This window comes from Tremella mesenterica (genome assembly GCF_000271645.1).
Source record: "Tremella mesenterica DSM 1558 unplaced genomic scaffold TREMEscaffold_2, whole genome shotgun sequence".
Taxonomy (NCBI): Eukaryota; Fungi; Basidiomycota; class Tremellomycetes; order Tremellales; family Tremellaceae; genus Tremella; species Tremella mesenterica.
In genome coordinates this window covers 511471-530297 of record NW_006711226.1, presented here as the reverse complement: position 1 = coordinate 530297, position 18827 = coordinate 511471, and the positions used below count along the sequence as shown (strand labels likewise).

The 18827-nt window shown below is 45.2% G+C and overlaps 6 protein-coding genes across 6 annotated transcripts; 4 read left to right on the top strand and 2 right to left on the bottom strand.

Moving 5' to 3' along the window:
• Positions 1 to 858: 858 nt before the first annotated feature.
• TREMEDRAFT_42575 (uncharacterized protein) lies at positions 859 to 3035 on the top strand (the record flags this gene model as incomplete). The annotated part of the gene is made up of 9 exons (XM_007002466.1): positions 859 to 1099; positions 1342 to 1402; positions 1445 to 1511; positions 1733 to 1765; positions 1813 to 1914; positions 2045 to 2171; positions 2286 to 2446; positions 2494 to 2739; positions 2889 to 3035. 9 exons carry the CDS (start codon positions 859 to 861, stop codon positions 2973 to 2975), a joined length of 1125 nt encoding a protein of 374 aa, XP_007002528.1. The 3' UTR covers positions 2976 to 3035.
• A 455-nt stretch (positions 3036 to 3490) lies between these two features.
• TREMEDRAFT_26996 (uncharacterized protein) lies at positions 3491 to 6559 on the top strand (the record flags this gene model as incomplete). Its single annotated transcript, XM_007002218.1, has 8 exons — positions 3491 to 3836; positions 3948 to 4507; positions 4636 to 4846; positions 4892 to 4955; positions 4999 to 5436; positions 5487 to 5615; positions 5751 to 6131; positions 6442 to 6559. 8 exons carry the CDS (start codon positions 3491 to 3493, stop codon positions 6557 to 6559), a joined length of 2247 nt encoding a protein of 748 aa, XP_007002280.1.
• A 175-nt stretch (positions 6560 to 6734) lies between these two features.
• On the bottom strand, positions 6735 to 9092 carry TREMEDRAFT_60034 (uncharacterized protein; the record flags this gene model as incomplete). Its single annotated transcript, XM_007002629.1, has 5 exons — positions 6735 to 8194; positions 8242 to 8341; positions 8387 to 8580; positions 8658 to 8777; positions 8879 to 9092. The coding sequence occupies 5 exons, from the start codon at positions 9090 to 9092 to the stop codon at positions 6735 to 6737; spliced, it is 2088 nt and encodes a 695-aa protein (XP_007002691.1).
• Positions 9093 to 9555: 463 nt separating this feature from the next.
• On the top strand, positions 9556 to 11233 carry TREMEDRAFT_28205 (uncharacterized protein; the record flags this gene model as incomplete). The annotated part of the gene is made up of 9 exons (XM_007002380.1): positions 9556 to 9720; positions 9810 to 10126; positions 10174 to 10258; positions 10302 to 10377; positions 10428 to 10453; positions 10498 to 10734; positions 10780 to 10916; positions 10940 to 11027; positions 11072 to 11233. Coding segments are annotated over 9 exons (1293 nt in total), but the record flags the coding sequence as incomplete, so codon positions are not given.
• A 679-nt stretch (positions 11234 to 11912) lies between these two features.
• TREMEDRAFT_42572 (uncharacterized protein) lies at positions 11913 to 14518 on the top strand. The gene is made up of 9 exons (XM_007002465.1): positions 11913 to 12044; positions 12088 to 12106; positions 12328 to 12522; positions 12733 to 13025; positions 13325 to 13507; positions 13552 to 13557; positions 13688 to 13806; positions 13971 to 14131; positions 14391 to 14518. Exons 1-9 carry the CDS (start codon positions 11928 to 11930, stop codon positions 14444 to 14446), a joined length of 1149 nt encoding a protein of 382 aa, XP_007002527.1. The 5' UTR covers positions 11913 to 11927; the 3' UTR covers positions 14447 to 14518.
• Positions 14519 to 14784: 266 nt separating this feature from the next.
• TREMEDRAFT_60031 (uncharacterized protein) lies at positions 14785 to 18064 on the bottom strand (the record flags this gene model as incomplete). The annotated part of the gene is made up of 10 exons (XM_007002628.1): positions 14785 to 14857; positions 14909 to 14937; positions 15057 to 15459; positions 15500 to 15549; positions 15594 to 15779; positions 16036 to 16063; positions 16106 to 16340; positions 16497 to 16947; positions 17296 to 17583; positions 17660 to 18064. 10 exons carry the CDS (start codon positions 18062 to 18064, stop codon positions 14785 to 14787), a joined length of 2148 nt encoding a protein of 715 aa, XP_007002690.1.
• Between the last annotated feature and the right edge of the window lie 763 nt (positions 18065 to 18827).

Here is an 18827-nt window from a genome sequence, read left to right as displayed (position 1 = left end):
GCCTTCTTCACTGCTTTATCCAACACCCTTCGTAATGGACTGAGCAATCCGAGTGAGCGTGAGCGAGTGGAGGACGTGTGATATCGGCCTCTGATCGGTTAGTGTCATATTTGATAGAAGATCGGACAAATGTTTCGTTCTTCTGACGTGTGATTGAATAAATCGACTTGGTATCATACGATTATCTCCACATGACCTTGAACTGGACCTGAGAGAATGACTTGAAGGGATGATGAGGACTTGATAGTTATATGATTTGAGGGATGAACGATGTATGGTTGGTTGCGTTGCTGAATTGTTTCGACGTTGTTTTGCTCCCCAGTTTCCTTCCGCGGTCGCACGAGGCTCATCGTCATTCCAACCTGTTAAAATCTCTTCTATCAGCTTTTGTTCAGGTGTGGTCAAAGTTGAGCAGGCGATCGCGAGTGTTCGTGACAACAAGCAGACAAGCAGAAGACATGCTCTACTTAGGTAGGTTAAGTACTTAAGTGATAGTTCAGGATACTGTAGCTGGCAGGCGGCGTTCTCCGCCTCTGATCGCTAAGTAGGTTTTCTTCAACTTTTCCTGGTCGACCCAGACGCTCAAGGCTCAACGATCAACTACCCTCTTACTCGACTCAAGCTGCTAGCCTCATCACTCACTATCCACACACCGTCTCTCCCGCTCTGTCTCTCTATTCTTCTCATCCTCCCTGTGCTCCCTTCGGTCTGTAACCGACCCTTGTTCCCTGCTTCCCCATGTCAAACCCTCCTTCTTCCACTCTCAATGATGAACATTTGAACACCCTGCTCAATCGACTGGACCCACCAACAGATCAACACTCTCATGACAAGGAGATTGACTTTGTTTCTGAGCCAATGAGGAGTGACAAAGAGACACCACTTGAGCCACGAGTCAAGAGGACCGTAGCTGACAAATGGGTACAACCACATGGTCCCCCAGTCGGGTCCACCTTCGGCGCCAGACTTCTAGGCGAAGACTCTGATCCTTACTCTCACAACACCTGGGATCATGTGGTCTTACCAGATGGATTTGAGCAGATGGCAAAGGAAGTTTTGGAAGTACATAGATCTAGTCCTGTTTCGCCAGAGAAGAGGGGTGAGTAAACGTTACTCCCCTTCGTACCCGTCCCTGATTTCCTCTCACTTTTGTCTCTACGTCCTCTCCTCATCATTTCGATTTGATTATCCAAACTATTTGACGTTCATCTCTTTGTCTTGTCATATATCTTGTAGACCGTGTCTCAGACAGGGTCTCTCTCATCGCTGTGCTACAAGAAAGACATTACGATTGATGGTCTTCATTCACTCTCAGGGCTCGGAATCTCGCTGACTATATAGACGCATTCAACGCCCGTCCTGCTGAATACTGGAATGCATTCTACTCTGTCCATTCCGCCGCGTGAGCTTTTCAACGTCTGTATCCGGTAAAGCTCACCCGTAGGTTCTTCAAAGATAGACGTTGGCTTAGACTGGAATTTCCAGAGCTGATAGCTTGTACTGAACCTGACGTAAGATCCTGCCTCAGCCCTACCTACTACCATCTTCTTCCCATATCTATAAATTGCAAATCGCCCTACCTGTGATTTGCCACTCTCATCGAATGGGATCTTCTGATTCAGACTTGACATTCTACATTCACTTTCGCATTCCTCTTGAAGGTGGCTTCTCGGAGTTCTATCACGTCTAAGATAGACAATGCGGCCAGTGCTTGAGAAGGAGCTGACCTCAGGCTGGACCCAAGATCGTCTTGGAAGTGGGATGTGTGAGTCTGTTCGGTCACAGTCGAGTGGCATTTGACTGATGCAACAGGGAGCTGGTAACACTGTTTTCCCACTCATGCACCATAACGAGAACCCAAACTTGATCGTACATGCGACCGACTATTCTAAGACAGCCGTCGATATAGTCAGAGTGGGTTGTTCCATCCGTCATAAATTCATCACCATCTCGCTTGTCTCCTTGTTCATTCCGACTTCCACTCACACAAGAGAATCGGAATGCTGGTTCCCGAGCACCGTAAAGATGCGACGCTCACATCCAGGCAAACCCAATGTACCCAATACCTCCTCATGGCATCGGCCGCATGCATGCCAACGTGTGGGATATCACATCCACTCCTGGCGCTGGCCCAAGCAGGTCTCAAAATGGCGATCAAACTTTCCCTCCTTGTCCTGTGGCAACAAAAAGAATGGCTTACATGGCGCGTAAATCTCTACCCGCGGACTTGAATTCTTCGCCTCACACCGAGCCGGAGTCGACAGCTCAGTCGTTACTAGACGAAGCCGTGGAGTCTGAAGAATCTGAACATGGACGGAGAACAGATCAGACCTGGGTTCTGCCGAAAGGTGTCGAACCGGGTTCAGTAGACGTCATCACTGTCATCTACGTTCTTTCGGCTTTGCACCCGACAGAATGGCGACAAGCCATTCATAATCTATATACTGTGAGAATATTTGTTCCAGTGACCAGTGAGGAATTGCTGACAGTCAGGCATTGAAGCCGGGAGGATTGTTACTCATACGCGATTATGGTAGGCATGACCTTGCCCAGTTGAGAATAAAGAAAGATAGATTGTTAGATCCTGATACTCCTAATCTGTATATTCGGGGTGACGGGACAAGGGTGTATTTCTTCACGAAGGAGGAATTGGAGAGTATGGTGCTTGCGCCGCCTCAGGGAGGAACGGGGAAAGGGAATATGTTCGAGATTGAGCAATTGGGGGAAGATCGGCGGCTGGTGAGTTTGTCCACTGTACTGAATGCTCCCTCGACGATGAGGTGCGAAGTCTGTAAGCGATGCGAGTCCATACGACTGTGGGGTCAACAGGTTCACACTGCCTTCCGTATTGAAAGGGTGGATTGTGGAGGATATCAGCTGACTTGCAGTTGATCAATCGTAAAGAACGTCTCAAGATGTATCGGATATGGATGCAAGTGAAAGCCAGAAAGTTGTCACCATCTGCGCCTTCATAGATTTTGTCCGTCATAGAATTTTCCATCTAGCGGGATCATGATGCATCTTGTTTCGTATCTTTTCGTCGACTTTCACATTTTAGACTTCTGTTTGAGTTAGCTCAGTCTGGAACAGATACAAGTGATCGAATCCGACGCACCTTCTCAGCCTTGACTCGCAATGTCTTACGTTTCTTGGGTCCGGAGACACCAGCCTCTGGTCCTTTTGTCGGTGGGGGTGGAGGTGGGGGTGGTAATGATTTGATGTTGTCTTTCGCTAATTTTGAAGTCGTCTTTTCTTTCTTGGTTGGACGTTTTGTGATCTTTGCAGAGCGTCCCATGATGTTGTACTACCGTCACTGGAGTAGAAGAGATGTAAGGTAAAGTGGTGAAAAGTTGAAACAGAAGTTGACTTTTTTACAGGCACAACTCCGGTTGGCCACGTGGCTCCACACAGCACATACCCAACTCTATCTCCTTCATAACCCTCCCCCTACCTTACTTATCTCCATTGTCATGAATACATCTTAACGATCATGACCTCTCCAACTCCTAGAAGGTTCGGTTCACCTCCTTCCTCTTCACTCTCTTCAACCTCAAATTCATCTTCTCCAAACCTCACTTCCCTCCTTCCACCTCGATCAGATCATCGACGTAATTCCTCAGCTTCAACATCTTTCTTACCTCTCGATTCACTAGAATCAGCTGCTGATCGATCCCTCGCTTGGTTACATACTTGGGCACCAAAAGGAGAAGGTAGAGGACGTGAATTTTTAAGTAGTACTTTGAACGGTGTAGCTACTGTTGCCGGTGCTGTTGGGAATCAAATTGGTGAAATGAGACATGAAGGTTTACAAAGAGCTGGTTTAAGTAGACCTTCAAGTTTTCATGTCGTTCCTCAATCTTCTCAACAATCATCATCACTTCAAATATCTAATCGACCTCCGACATCATTACCTCAATCTCAATCTCAACCTCAACCTCAATCTCAAGCTCAACCACAATCTCAACCTCAAATTACATATTCGACTTCATCCGCAGGTAGCTCTCCTCCTGGATCATCTCAAAATGGGATCATACAATCCGGTACGATGAATGGAAATCAAGATGTTATACCAATTACTTCACCGCCGCAAATCAGAAAACCACTACAACCTTCTAATTTATCGAGATTAGGTATAAGTCATACTTCTCGTAGAAATTCAACAAATCCACCACCTATACCTAGATCATCTTCAGCTTCAGCCACAATACAACAACATACAGGTCCACATGGACCTAGTCATCTTAATCCTCATTCCACTAGACCACAATCTCATTCTCGTTCACCCAGTACTGGTCAGGTCGGTGTCGTATCGCAAGGTCTGTCAAGATCGAGTTCTAAAGCAACCACTGACGGTGGGTTTCCAAGAAGAGCTGGGATGCCATATAAAGTTGGGTTTCAACCTGCTGGAGTTAGGAGTGATAGGAGTGAAGAATATTTCGAGGAAAGGAAGAAATGGTCTGAAGAGATGGATAAAGAGGAAGGAAGATTGGGTAGAAGATGGGCTAAAGTGGGTAAAGTCAAATTCACTCGATTTTGTTTTTGTTGCGGTTCAATTTCTGTTCCCTGTCTTGTGTCGTTTCCCTTCTTGTCAAGCAGAAAATGATTTCCATGCGACGAACAAAAACTCATGTTTAGCTCGTCGACCTACATTTCAACCCAAATTCATATCCTGATCCTACTATCCCCAGTTTACCCCGATCGCCATCTTTGTCATCTACAAGCGACAAACGTCGTTCCTTACTCTCCATCGACGGTGCTCTCGATGCTTTGAAACCTAAAGAAATGTGGAAAGGTTTTAAAACCGCAGCTGGTCCTCCTACAGGTGGAGAGGAAGCCAGAAAACGAGGTGAGCTTTAGTTAGTCTGTTAGAACATTAAGCTAATTTCTGAAGCTGCCGAACAAGCCATCGTGAAATGGGAAGATGATTCTCAAGTTCATAAATGTCGTATATGCCAGTCAGTCTCGCCGTTTACACCTATAATCGAACTAATACTGTAGATCCTCATTCTCCCTCGCTAACCGCAAACATCATTGTCGTGTTTGTGGTCGTATAGTCTGTTCACTTCCTCCTACACCTCCGGCATTATTAGCTGTACAAGTTCAACTCTTTTCTCCTACCCCTTCCACCCCTCCCAGTCCATCTAGATCAATATCATTACCAGCAGGAACAAGAACAGAAAAATGTTGTCTTTTGTTAGTAGCAGATTGGAAGACTGGTAGAGGTGAAGAAGTTGATGAAGGGTTTGTGGGTTGGATGAAAGTTGGTCAAGGTTCGGAAGACGATACGAAAAGTCCTTCAATGGGGAAAAGAGCGAGTAGGACTAGTATAGCCAGTGGATCAGATAATAGTATTAGAGATATACCTTTACCTCAACAACCGAAAGAGGTTCAAGTAAAAGGTGTTAGGGTATGTAAGGAATGTTGGGCAACAGTTTCGTATGTTTTCTTCATACCCCAAATTCAGTGAAAAATGCTGATGAGTGTAGGAGGAAACAGAAAATGACAGATAGACAAAAAGTGTCAGGTTTCGCTAGGTTGTACGGGATTTTGAGATCTTTACAAGCAGAGATAGAAAGTTTAATGCCGGATTATGAAGATTCTCTAGCTGAACTCGGGTGAGTTCTTCTATCAACATTTCTCATTAACTCATAAGCCCCCCTCCCCCCTCCCCCCTCCCCCTTTTTTTCAAAAAGAATAGACAAACACATTACATCCAAATCAAGTTAAGATTTGCAAAGCTAATGTTACAGCGCTTCTCCCGATTTCCCAGACCCATCACCAGATTTATTATCATCACACAAAAATCTCATTACGCTATTTACCCAATACGAACATCTTTCTAAACGTTTATCCAACCTTCCATGTGACGAAGGATCTTCACAAGCTGTGGTACAATCCGCAGTGGCAAGATCATCAGCTTCTTTCTTATCTAAAGAAATGTTAAAAGTTCAAGCATTACCGAAATTGCAAAAAAGAGCAGCGGAAAATAAAAGGAAGATTATGAAAGTTGTACAACTTGATTTATCTGATTTGAAAGTTGGTGATGATGTTTCATCTGGACGAGATGAGGAAGAAGAGGTCGATGTGGCTGGATTGTTACAACCTCTTTTAGAACAAGAAGCTCAGTTGGAGTGAGTTGTCATTTCTTTTTTCCCAGTAGATTCCCTTTCTTTCCAACTAAGATCGAAACACTCAACTTTATTGTCTTTTCATGAACAATAGGTGTTTAAGAGTTTACTTCTTCTCCCTGCACAATCAAACCCCTCATTGAAGAAAATGGACATCCCTTGAAATCCATATAGTATGCCTTGGAAAGGTGTTTCGGAACAAGGGGTTTGAGGGGGGTAGAAGAGCCTGGAGGATGTCTGAGACTTTTGAGTGAAGATACATGTCGATATTGGACATATATAAGAGGTTGAAGGATTGCGCTGATGGAAATAGGAATTATATAGCCGAAGCAAATTCTCAAAGAAAATACGAAGATGCTAAAGCTTTATCTGAAGCTTTGATAGATATCAGAGCGGAAATCAGTAAAATCACTCAAAGAGCGATGAGATGAATCTTCGTTCCCTCATACCATTTTCATTCTTTTTTTTTTTCGGAACCAATTCTTTACTTCACTAAGGACTATCGCCTAGTTCTTCGGACTTCTAGATCAGCGAACATACACGAGAGACATATTCACGAGAAGAAAATCGAACAATCACATAGATGTATGTACTGCATATCACTTTTCAACGATGCAAGAGATGAGATTTCCTACTCCAAAACTCTTTCAATTTTTCAGTCTCTTCATCCTTATTCCCCATTCTATCATCCCCATCTCCCCTAACTTCTCCATCTTCATCCCTCGTATCTACAACACCCCAAGAGGTAGAAGGACCGGCATAATCTTGTGTGATAGGAGGGTTCAGATGTAACGCACAGGTGCGTTGAGCTACGTCAAGGAGAGAAAATGATAGAGAAGAAGTATCCCATTTAGTCCCGTTTGGACCAGGAGGTAATGGGGATTCAGATGTTCGAAGAACGTAGGGATTTCTTTCCGTCGGTTGAGTCATACGAAGAGGGGTACTGGAGAAAGAAGGACGAAAGGTTATTTCTTGGTTGATATCACAATTCATCGGAAAAGAATGTTGAGGATGGGGATCAAGGATCATAGGTGAAGGAGGGGTTATGTAGATGATTTCTGCATCCTTTTCTTCTTGATCTTGTTGAATGTTGGTTCGTGGGAGTGGAGGTGGAGGTGTATAATTTATTTGTTGTTGTTGAGTTTGATTTTTTCCTGGATACGAAGGAGAAAAATGAGGATCGAACTGGACCTCGGGGTGATTAGGGAAAGATGGATAAAGATGAGATGATTGGTTGATGTATTGATTTTGAGGAGTGTAATGGGAATATTGAGAGGGATAGACGTTGTTATTCGTTTCATAGCTCATCTGATACTCCCGCAACCATCGGTCAGAATGACAGACGACTTGTTCTGGTTCGACCTGATACACATATTCCGGTTCCGGTTGTTGAGGATGATACTCATGTGGGGTGATATAGTTTTCGATGGGATAAGGAGGATCGGGACGGTATTGAACGTCATTCTCCGGTTGATTACTCATACCCTTATGGTGCAGATGGTATTGAGTATTTCTCATATATCCGTCACAGACGCCGTAAGAACGAGGATCTGAAATGGACGAAGAAGGTTGAGGATCGAATGGAGGGATGTAATCAGCAGGGATGGTCTGACCAAAGATCGTCCGTCGTCTTGTGGGTGGTACTAGATGATCCAGTTGACGCGAAGGGATCATATCTTCGCCCTGAGTGTTTATGGTTGGGAAGAGGGGTCGGTCAGAGAGAGCTGAACGATGAGGCGTGTGATGTCGGATTGATGAGGGGACTGGAGGATTGGATGGCAGGAGACTAGAGTTGCTTGGATGTGAGGGATCATGACGTTGCTGTTGAGGCTGTTGTCGTTGATCGTATTGGTGATGTTCCTGGTTGTGTTGGGGTTGATGATAGATCTGAGGTCTAGAAGATCCTGTAGGATGTGATTTTGGTTGACTTGACCAACTAGGCCAACTCGGGGAATTGGTCCTTCCAGGCGGGGGCAGTTTACCTTGAACTGTCCCAGGACGGACAGATGGTGACTCCGGACGCGATCGACCACTTGAATGACGTAGGATAGGAGCCGACGGGGGATCTTTGATCAGAATGAGAATAATAACATTAATGAGCGGTAGGACTCACGACCAACAGCCGCACGAGCTTCCTCCGCCAATTTATCCGCTCGAAAAGCTGCCGGAAGCTTGCCTTTCACTATGACGCCATAACGCTTGTCTGGTGGTAACTACTCATCAGCTCAACGCGACTCGTCAACGTGCTCGTAGCTTACCGTCAGTCGATGACTACCTTTAATCTGTCGGGAAGTTCCCACTGGCGGAATATAATGAACAGTTCGACGTTTCTTCTCCAACGAATATGACCATTTATCCGTCTCGTCGTTGGTCGAAGGTGGATTGTCTGGTGAAGGGACCCTCTTGCGAATTGCGGCTTTATCTCTTCGACGAAGTTTGCGTTCATACATTCCTCATTGATCAGTAAACGATCCTACGCACGGCAAAGGTCAGAAACCATGAGAGGTCAGAAACGAAGGGTAGACGGACGTTGAGCTTTCTCCCTTGACATGTTTGGGTACTCTTCTCCGGGCACTTGGCGAGGCGTTTTGGGACCAGGGGAAGCATTAACAGCTCGGTGGTCTTGTATAGGTCTGAGGAGAGGATCAGCTGGAAGTCAGTAAGATCAATGATATGCCAAAATGGCTAGCCTTGGGTGTCGATCGATGGCTTGAGTATTTGAACTTGATTTCGCTGTGGAGCATTAGGACCCCATTTGTTCTTCCAATCAGTGTTTTGAGGTTGAGCATGATCCGGAGCAAATCCTTCACTACTCGTACAGAGATTTCTTTGGAAGTGTTCTTGTCCTTGTTGAGCGTGTTGGGCGACATGGGGTTGGAGAGAAGTCAGAAAACGATGAATTTGATCTTGAGGTGGGTCAGTCAATTCCGGTGGGATAGCGAGTATTTTTGGGTTAGCAGTCATTCTTATAGAGATGATGATAAGAGGAGGATCAAGATGAAAGATGAAATGGACCAAGGTGCTTCAAGTAGAGATGGGGAAGAAGTGTACTCTAAGAAAGAGAAGAGTTGATGGAGGAGGGAGATAAAGTTGAAACGCGCTGTTCGAGCTGATTCGCCTCCACTTTTAACACGCTCAACTTTGCATCTCACCACTTCACTTCGTCATCCTCTTACATGTTCACTTCTTCATTATAGTACACCATTAAGGTCATCCTCTCGTCTCTTATACCACACTCTCAACAACGCCATGTCCGAACCTAGAGTTGAACAACACTCAGATCACGCTCCGACCTCCGAAACTGCCGATGCGGTCGATAGTGATCATCTCTCCGACGATAGTATCGGTGACGAAGAATTAGCTAATTTTCTCGTACAAGGTGATTCGAGTTTCAGCTTTGTCATCATTATAATAGTCTTACTGATTCATAGATGAGGAAGAGGAGGCATACACTTACGCAGAAGTTGAAGTGATGCTAGAATATCTCAGAGAAGAAGGTGTACCTAGGTTCATGACATGGTATCTCACCCCTAAATCCGATGGGTCCATACCTTCTCTCACCAAACTTCTCTACAGTTTAGGTCAAGATCTTGTTAGTATCTCATATCAATTTTTTGCCACTTCCCTTCCACCCTCGACTTGGTTGCTCGCTCAGTCAACGAGGCAAAACTGACACGTCAGCCTGAACCCCTCCGTGATCCCCGGTTAGAAGCTAGATATCTACACCAATACACGCACAATATTCTTTGGCGAATAGTTCGTGATCGTGAACGTCTTCCACATCTCAATTCAGTTGAGGATGCCTTGACTTTGATAAGAGATTCGAAAAACATACTTGTACTTTCTGGCGCGGGGATCTCCACTTCTTCCGGTATTCCGGACTTTAGGTCAAAAGGTGGTTTATACTCGATTCTAAGGGAAGAGTGTCATCCTCAACTGGATCAACCAGAGGATGTGTTTGATATTAAAGTGTTCCAAGAAAGCCCGGAGATTTTCTAGTACGTTTTATTATACGCTGTATATCGGATTGGGTGTTGAATGACAGCTCTGTGGCAAGAAAGATCTTCCCAGGACAGATCCAACCGGGACCATGTCACAGATGGATCAAGATGCTAGAAGAGAAAGGCCAGGTATGTACCCCTGCGTTCACAAAGCTCGACACTGACGTAATAGCTTCTGAGAAATTACACACAGAACATCGATAACCTCGAGGGTCAAGCAGGTGTCAAACGTGTGGTCCAATGTCACGGTGAGACCGAGTCAAAAGTAAAAGTCACTGGGCCGTTGCTGATAGCGTAGGATCCTTCGCCACTGCTTCTTGCTTAGTGAGAGGGTCTCTGTCGCTGCTTTACTCCTACTGACCTGCTAGCGCTGCCGACGTCGAGTCCCAGGCTCTGACCTGGAGCCATACATCTCATCATGCACCGTCCCCTTCTGTCCAGATTGCCGTAAAGAGAAAGAAGAACATTTGAAAGAGCTACGGTCTTACAAACGGGCCAAGCTCAAAGCGGCTGGAAAAGGAAAGGCGAAAGCTACCCGATGGCAAGATCCGGATAGTTCTAGCTCGGAGGACGAGTGGGCCGGCGGACCTCCAGGGGTGATGAAGGTATGTCAGAATGTCTACTCGAGACAACCAAAGCTGATGGTGAAGCCTGATATCACCTTTTTCCATGAGAGCCTCAAGTCTGAATTTCAACATCACCTCGCCGACGATCGAAGCAAAGCCGACCTCGTTATCATAATAGGAACTTCGCTAGAAGTCCGACCAGTCAGCGAGCTCACTTGCGAGTCTTCTCCTCAAGATGTATCAGTTCATATATTGACAAACCAGATTATCTTCCCCACTCAGTGCCTCAAATACTGATTAACGCTCAACCTTTGAAGTATCACAAGCCTGATGTGAGCATACCAATCCTTATCAGAGACTCCTGTTGATGTTGTAGATCTGCTTGCTCGGTGATGCGGATTCAATCGTACAATACATTTGTCACGCACTCGAATGGCCTCTTCCAACTTCACAACATACGAATTCTCCTCGTCTTTCCCATCTTCCTCTCAGTCTTCCTCCTGAAGATGTCACCTTTCAATGTCCCGTGGATATGTGAGTCTCACTTTTCATTCGTGTCACCGTATCTCAAATCTGATCATCAGGCCCTGGAATCACTTCATGGCGTCTAAAATAGCGCTGGAGGAAAGGCACAAAACGCTCTCTCCAACTGACGATATCTCGGACACTTCAGTCCTTGATGGGTCCATCAAATATGAAGGTTTCGAATTGTACGAAGATGAAAACGACGACGACGAAGAAGAAGATGAAGAAGATGAGTATGACCTTGGTCCTGATGGAGAAGAAGATGGTGAATGGGCGACCGAGGAGGAGGAAGGTGTGATACCTGTCATTCCTCCAGAACTGAAGGCCGCGTGGCTGGCTAGGCGGGCGGTTGCAGAAGAAACTCAAGCGGTGGAGAGGGAAGATGATCGACCCGACCGACCTGATCGTAAGAGGAGCAAGACGGGCGAGTAGAGATCAAAATTTTAGATATCAGATCATTTGTATTTAGTAGGCAATCTCCATGTAGAACGTTCAGATCTCTCCTGTCATGTACATATAGCTTAAAACTTACAGTACGACACAGAGTAACATCTCTGATTGAGTAGATACAGTAGGATCACGTGACTGATCGGGTATAATCGGCCGTGTGCACTTGAACCCTGAACACTCGCCTCTTTCTTGCTCTTCTTCCCGATAACATTCCACCTCTTTTCCAATTCTCACTCTGAACTGTGCTTCTCGTCAGCATGATCGCTCCTTCATTGAGAAACGTCACGGCTTCTGTCGTTCGACAGGGGCTTCGAACACCCGTCAACGTTAGTGTGTCGAGAAGAGGCATGGCCTCTTTGGTCGATGAAAAACGAGTGAATCTTCTTTTCTTCTTTCAAGCCTTGTACTGACTGTCAGTTGCCTGCAAAGTTTGGAGGTGTGTTTTCATATCTTTCAGTTTCCCTTCACTCTAGATCACTCGAATCTCTACGTTGTCAAGGGAAATAACCTCTCGACTTCTCTCTCATGTTCGTAACCGGTGCGAAGATCAAGACAGACAAGCCGGTCTTATCTTCACTGGAGAAAGAGAACAATCTTCTTAATATCTGAACGACTAGACAAGAGCTCGAGTGAAAAGGGAAAGAACTGATCAATGAGGTAAATACACAGTCACCCTCATTCCTGGAGATGGAATCGGTAAAGAAGTTGCGGATTCCGTTAAAGAAATCTTCGAAGCTCTCAAAGTTCCAGTAGTGTGGGAACAGTATGACGTATCTGGAGAAACTACAGGAGGAGAGGAATTGTTCCAACAGGCTATGGAAAGTTTAAAACGAAACAAAGTTGGGTTGAAAGGTGAGTTTTTGGTTCATATCTACTCACTTGTCCAATCTCTCTCCATGTTTTCAAAGTCTACTTCTGACCTTTTTCCGACATCTCAACTATCTTTCTCCCCAAATAACCAGCATAACAACCTTCTTCACCCTCTTGTATCCCATATAACAAGATGTTACCCTTGATTGTGTTCCTGAAAGAAGGACTACATGACAGACACTGATCTGCAAGGAATCCTCTTCACACCCATCGACCAAACAGGTCATAACTCATGGAACGTCGCCATGCGTCAAACACTTGACATTTACGCTTCTGTCGTAGTTTGTAAATCCTTACCTGGATTCCCTACACGTCATGAGAATGTCGATTTTGCCATTATTCGAGAAAATACCGAAGGAGAGTATTCTGGGTTGGAACATCAGAGTTTCCCAGGTGTTGTGGAGAGTTTAAAAGTTTCCACTAGGGCGAAAGCGGAGAGAATTGCCAGATTCGCTTTTGATTTTGCTCTGAAGAATAATCGTAAGGTCAGTAGTATCCCTCCTCCGTTCATTATTTGTAAACTTTGTACATCTCACTCGGATTATTTCTTTAGATCCTTCTTGTTCTTTCTGAATCTTTCGTCTCAATTGTCTTCTTCATTCTCCTTACTCAACCTTCGTTTGGTATCTCCTTTCAGCATCTCGACACTTAAACTTTCCTCTCCGGAGGGAGGGAGGGGGGGGGGGGGGGGGGGAAAAAGAATCCATTGGGAGATTTGCCAAGGATGGGCAGACTATACAAATGGTCTGAAGAAGTACCCTCGACAACTCACTGACCTCTACAGAAAGTCACCTGCGTACATAAAGCGAACATAATGAAACTTGGCGATGGTCTTTTCCTCAATACTTGTAAACGTATCGCTGAACAAGAATACGGTCACACGGGTATCAAATTCGATTCTATGATCGTTGATAATACTGCTATGCAATTGGTCAGTCGACCTCAACAATTCGACGTCATGGTCATGGCAAGTTTCTCCTCCTTCTTAATTGGTCTTATGCTAACTTGCAGCCTAATGTGAGTATCTTCTCCCCATTCTCCTCTCATACAAGCCATTCTCGAAATTGTTTTGGTAAGGTATGCCAAATAGACGTATCCCTTTACTCGAGTCGGTGGAAGAAAAGAGATTCCCCAGTCTGATCAGTAGCTTTACGGTGCCATTTGCGCAAATGTTGGTTCAGCTTTAGTAGGAGGACCGGGTGTTGTGCCTGGGTGTAACTTTGGCAGGGAGTATGCTCTTTTTGAAATCGGTTGTAGACACATCGGGTAAGTTTTTCTCCTCCTTCAAGGGTCCGCCCTTCTCAACATCTCTTTCAGCCTGTAAGGTTTCGTTGACTGTATTTACTCCTCTGTGAATAAGATTGTGTTGGAAGGAAGGATGAGACATTTCTGTGTTTCATGACGTCGTGATCGATAAACTGACATGGCAGAAAAGACATCATGGGCACAAACAAAGCAAACCCATCAGCCATGATCCTGTCATCTACCATGTTGCTCCGTCATCTCGGACTTGAGACACAGGCCAATACGATCGCTTCGGCCGTATATGATGTTATTGCCGAAGGACAAGTCAGGACCAGTGATATGAAGGGTGAGTTCGCTTTTCATCGCCCATATCCTTTTGTCTCCCTTCTTTTCCTCTTGATCTCGAGTACGCGCGGAATAGATCGAGAATTTCCGCCGAATCCGTAGCCATGGGTTTCAGAGCGTCAATGTGGTCGTGCATGTCCTTCTTGACCCGCACAGAGGCTTCTACGGGTATCCTCCATCACCAATTTCAAGTTCTATCCCAGTGACCCAGCTCGGTATCAATCATGACATGGAGGGAAAGACGGATGCTGATATTCTAGGAAGCGCCTCCACCACAGATTTCACCAAAGCTGTCCTTGCCAAAGCAATGGCTTAGTCAAACGGTCGGTAGAGCAAATCAGTTTCTCAGGTTGTCACTTGTCCACGAATATGCAAATGCCAATGCGACAAACACTTTCCAAGCCTGATATAAATTTGAGCCTGATACCAAAAAATACGCAGAGTGTCCTTCTTCACACCTCACCATGGCAGACGTCGACCGAGATAGTCTACATACTGTCCAGAATCTGCAAGCGTCTTCCAGCTGAATGCGACGTCAAGTCTGCAGTTTAGCTATGTTCCTATGTCGACAGAGACGTTGGGGTTGTAATGCCGCGCAGGAGGATAAACGACACGGATCTTTGTATGAAGAATGAGGGATATCGAGAGGGACACTCACACATGAGAAGCACTTTGATCCGTTGTTAAATCCGCACCTAATCGACCCATCTCAGTTTTGATGAATCCCCTGATTGATTTAGCTCTCACGACGATGAATATATCTCACGAAGGGACATACGGATGTATAGCCCCCACAATTGCTCTATCCTATCCTATCAGCCTTTCCTCCCCTCGTGATCGTGAATCTATTTCGGTGTCTCTCAGATCGTAGTACGGAGGTGGGGAAGATAAATGCAGAAGTGGGTAAGATAAATTAACCTACTCACTCGTAACGTCCGAGCGAGATGTAAAGTCACCCCGCTCAAAGCCACCTTACTAGCCGCGTATATATGATGGAAATATAAATCATCTCTAGGATCCCCATCACCTGTGAACATCTCCGCTGCCATTCCCAACGATGCCTGTCTTGATGAGATGTTAACTACCACCGGTACTTCTGCAATCGCCACCTCTTTCTCTGAGTTTACCGTCGAGTAGTTGGTCGTTATTTGAGGAGGAGTCAGAAGTCCATTGTCTAAAAGTGTCGCAGTGATTAACAAAGGTCCGAAGGCGTTAGTACGCCATGTGGTTTCGTAATCTTTCGCTCCTGCCACAGTGGGGAATGATAAACCTGTTTCTCTTACTCCTGGTCGTCGATCGGGTTGATGTGCGTATCCAGCATTATTAATTCTTTTCCGTCAACTCTAAGCCATACGAGATTAAAACTTACAAAAGGTTGACACCATTAGGAGAGATATCTTTGATTTGCTCGGCTAAATTCTGTCACAGATTAGCTGATGATAATGAGAACACAGAAAACTTACAGCACATGAAGAGATATCTGATATATCTTCCAATATCACTCTTCTTATTCTTCCCTTGTTGGAAGCTACAAGAGAGGCTAAGATATCGTCAGGAGGTAGGGAACGTGAAGTACCGATGATAGTTTTGACCTGTGGGCGAAGTAAGAGTTGACGTATGAAACCCAGACCAAGACCTCTATTGGCTCCCTATGTCTTTCAGCTTGACACATACTGGTTAGAATATCAAACTGACAGTGACAAGTGCAGTCACCATTCTTCTGATGGATTGCTGTGTGGTCTTGTATGATAAGAAGTAGGAAAGTGAGTTGATGGAATGTCCAGATCCGACGATAACGAATTTGCTTCCGGCGTATTGATCTTCCTGCAAGACATGTGGCGTGCTCTTCAAAGATGCGAGTGAATATGGTTGACGAGCTTATCGAGCTAGACTGCTATGAGAAACTTGTTTCTTCCTCAACATCCCTTCCAATCTTCTCATCAGCACCGATAAACCAAGATCACGGATAACTCACGCGAGAAAAGCAGCCATGCTAGGATCTAAACCTTCTTCCATCTTCCTCTCTTCTTCAGCTACCATCTCACCCGGACCTTTCCTCTCGACCGCCAGAACCGCTGCTGGCCATTCTTTCCTTGGAATGTCGGCGATTTTGAGGGCTTTTACAGCTTCTGAAAGAGCGGCAGTGTAAGCTTCTAAAGCATCGGCATAGAGGTTGTAGACGCAGTTGACACATGAATTCATGCAACATTCTGAAAGTCAGCCGGTGGCAAGTTTCATCCCTTGATTGACCAGAGCCGATGGATCCCGATTATAGATAGAAATCAGAGAATACTTGTGCTATAGATAGATGAGATAGTGTTGAAAAATGAATGAATATAAACGGATTGGAAAGGACGGTTACTCACCTTCAGCACCAGGAGGTACAGGTTTAGGGGGTATCATAATACCTTGAACCCATATCTCTCCTTCTCCACTTGTTGAAGCGACAGTCTCTTTCTCCACTGTCAATTTGAGGGGTTTCATAGCAGGGACGGGTCGTGCCATCTTGAGGTCGACGTTCTGAGGTGGGGGTACTTCGGCCAATGATGGTGATACGGGAGAAGGAGAGGAAGTGATGAATACATCCTTGTTCTCATTGGGTATCAACTCTGCATCAGACTGGATAGGAGATGAAGTGAAGGGAGGAACGTTGGGTCGACGATATTTCGCCAAGAGGTCATGAGACTTTGGTCGAGGGGGAGAGGGCAAGGAAGGGGAGGTGTGAAGGTGATGTTGAATTGTACAAGTACATCGGGTGGCGTTTCGAGCGAGTTGAGATATCAGACGAGTAGAGTAGTGAAGAATGGTCATATCATCCTATCTGTTTGTGACATGTAGCATCAAGTAGATGAGCAAGTGTGATGGTAGGAGAGAAAAGAGAATTGTCAAAATCGTCAGCTCCGTCTGCAGTCTGGGTTATGCAAGCAGCTCAGCAGCTCAGCAGCTCATCAGCGGTGTGCTTTGTGGCATGTGGCACCTCTCACATCCTTCATAGTCACTATATCATGGAAATCCCCGTTCTCAATTCATCGACTTACGAGTATCCCTCTCACACGTTGAAACCTAAGTGATTCCTTACTGAGAAAGTAAATCTTCCAACTGGGACAAGTCCTAATCACATATCAGCCCTTACCAACCACACAGTTCAAGTAATGAATCACTTACAATGACACGTTTTTCTCGCTCGGGGAGTAAATTTCGCATGTCCGTGTTAAACTTGCTTTTCGCCCTATTAGCGGTTTCGAGATCCATCGGATATTCGCTCTGGTTTCTTGTATTCTGGTTTAGCTCCAGCTGACATTGCTCGATAATCTCGTTGATGCAGGAATAATCCGGGACCATACTAGCCAATTGTATTCTATCTTCATTTTGGTAATTTGAAAGTTCATCATGAAGCAGCGTCTGACTCAAAAGGAGTACCTGAGATACATGAGATTGGTACATTTGACCGGGCTTTGTGTTAGTCAAGAGACCATATACCTGGAGAGCAGAGGGGGAGAGAGAAGCAGGAGGGAGAAGATAGACTCACATCAACTGAAAACCCGCCCGCAACTCGGGGACGTGGATGACCACGTCTCCTCTCAGAACGAACCATAGGATGCGGAAAATCTGATTGCGGTTGAGTTTGTACATACGTGGAATTGCTAGAGTACGTATTCTCGTAAGTAGAAGGATAAGATGGGTTACTCCCTAGTGAAGGTCGAGGAGGTTGAAGTCCTTCTGGACCCCAAATACCTGACTGGGCTGTAGGATCGACTTGTGTATACTGGGGAATTACATAGGGACCGGAAGACCCTTGAAGATTACTGTTATTTTGACCATCCCAGGGTATGGTAGGATCATCTTGAGTCGTTTCCTGTTGTTGTGATGGATTGTATCCACCATAGCCTTGGTTATAAATGATGTTTGGGTTGTTATACGAACGATCTGGCATGGTGAGGGATAAAGCTGTTGTTTGTGATACTACTCGAAGTGTCTAAGTGTCAATTGAGAGTTAAAATTGATTGTTGGATGAAGAAAACGAACCAGATGTATAGCTCTTTATAGTTCACAAGGATAAGATGAGATGACACTCAGATTACATCATTTTCCTAGATGGTCGAATATCCCTTGCACGTTTCGATGTTGAGAACGGGTGGAAATGATCCGACGGCCGACGTGAGGCTTTGAGAGATTCGACGTCATCGTGTAATGGTTTTGGACCCCTTGATTCGCTATGTACTGTAGAACTCCGACAACGTCGCGATCGTGGGAAATTTACATCTAGAAACGACTTGGTCCCATAATTGCATAATTGTATGAACATGTTTCCAATCTTGAAAATTATACCACCTTCCTTTCATCCTCATTTGCAGGTTGTAGTGTCATATCAATTCGTAAATAGATAATTTAAATCATGCATCAGTAATGTGAAATTTTACGTTTTGTGACTCCGTCCAATCCATACTAACGGAAGCATATGAAAACATATCAGACGGTGTCATAATGTTAGGCCCAGTCACTGGACCGTTGCATATCACGAGAGATGTTGAGGGAGAATCCGGCTCCATCTTCATAATTGAAGGTACGAAAGTCATCGAATGTCTGAGTCGAATCAAACACTGTTTCATATGTCAGTGACCATACAATCAACAGGACACACAAGATCAAGGACTCACTAACGGTTCACCATGGTAACATGGGGGCACGAGGTGTTG

Coding starts and splice junctions, on each gene's coding strand:
- TREMEDRAFT_42572 (XM_007002465.1), top strand. CDS start 11,928: ATGATCGCTCCTTCATTGAGAAACGTCACGGCTTCTGTCGTTCGACAG. Junction 13,807..13,970: donor ATCGGTTGTAGACACATCGG/GTAAGTTTTTCT, acceptor CTGACATGGCAG/AAAAGACATCATGGGCACAA. Junction 14,132..14,390: donor CAGGACCAGTGATATGAAGG/GTGAGTTCGCTT, acceptor CTGATATTCTAG/GAAGCGCCTCCACCACAGAT.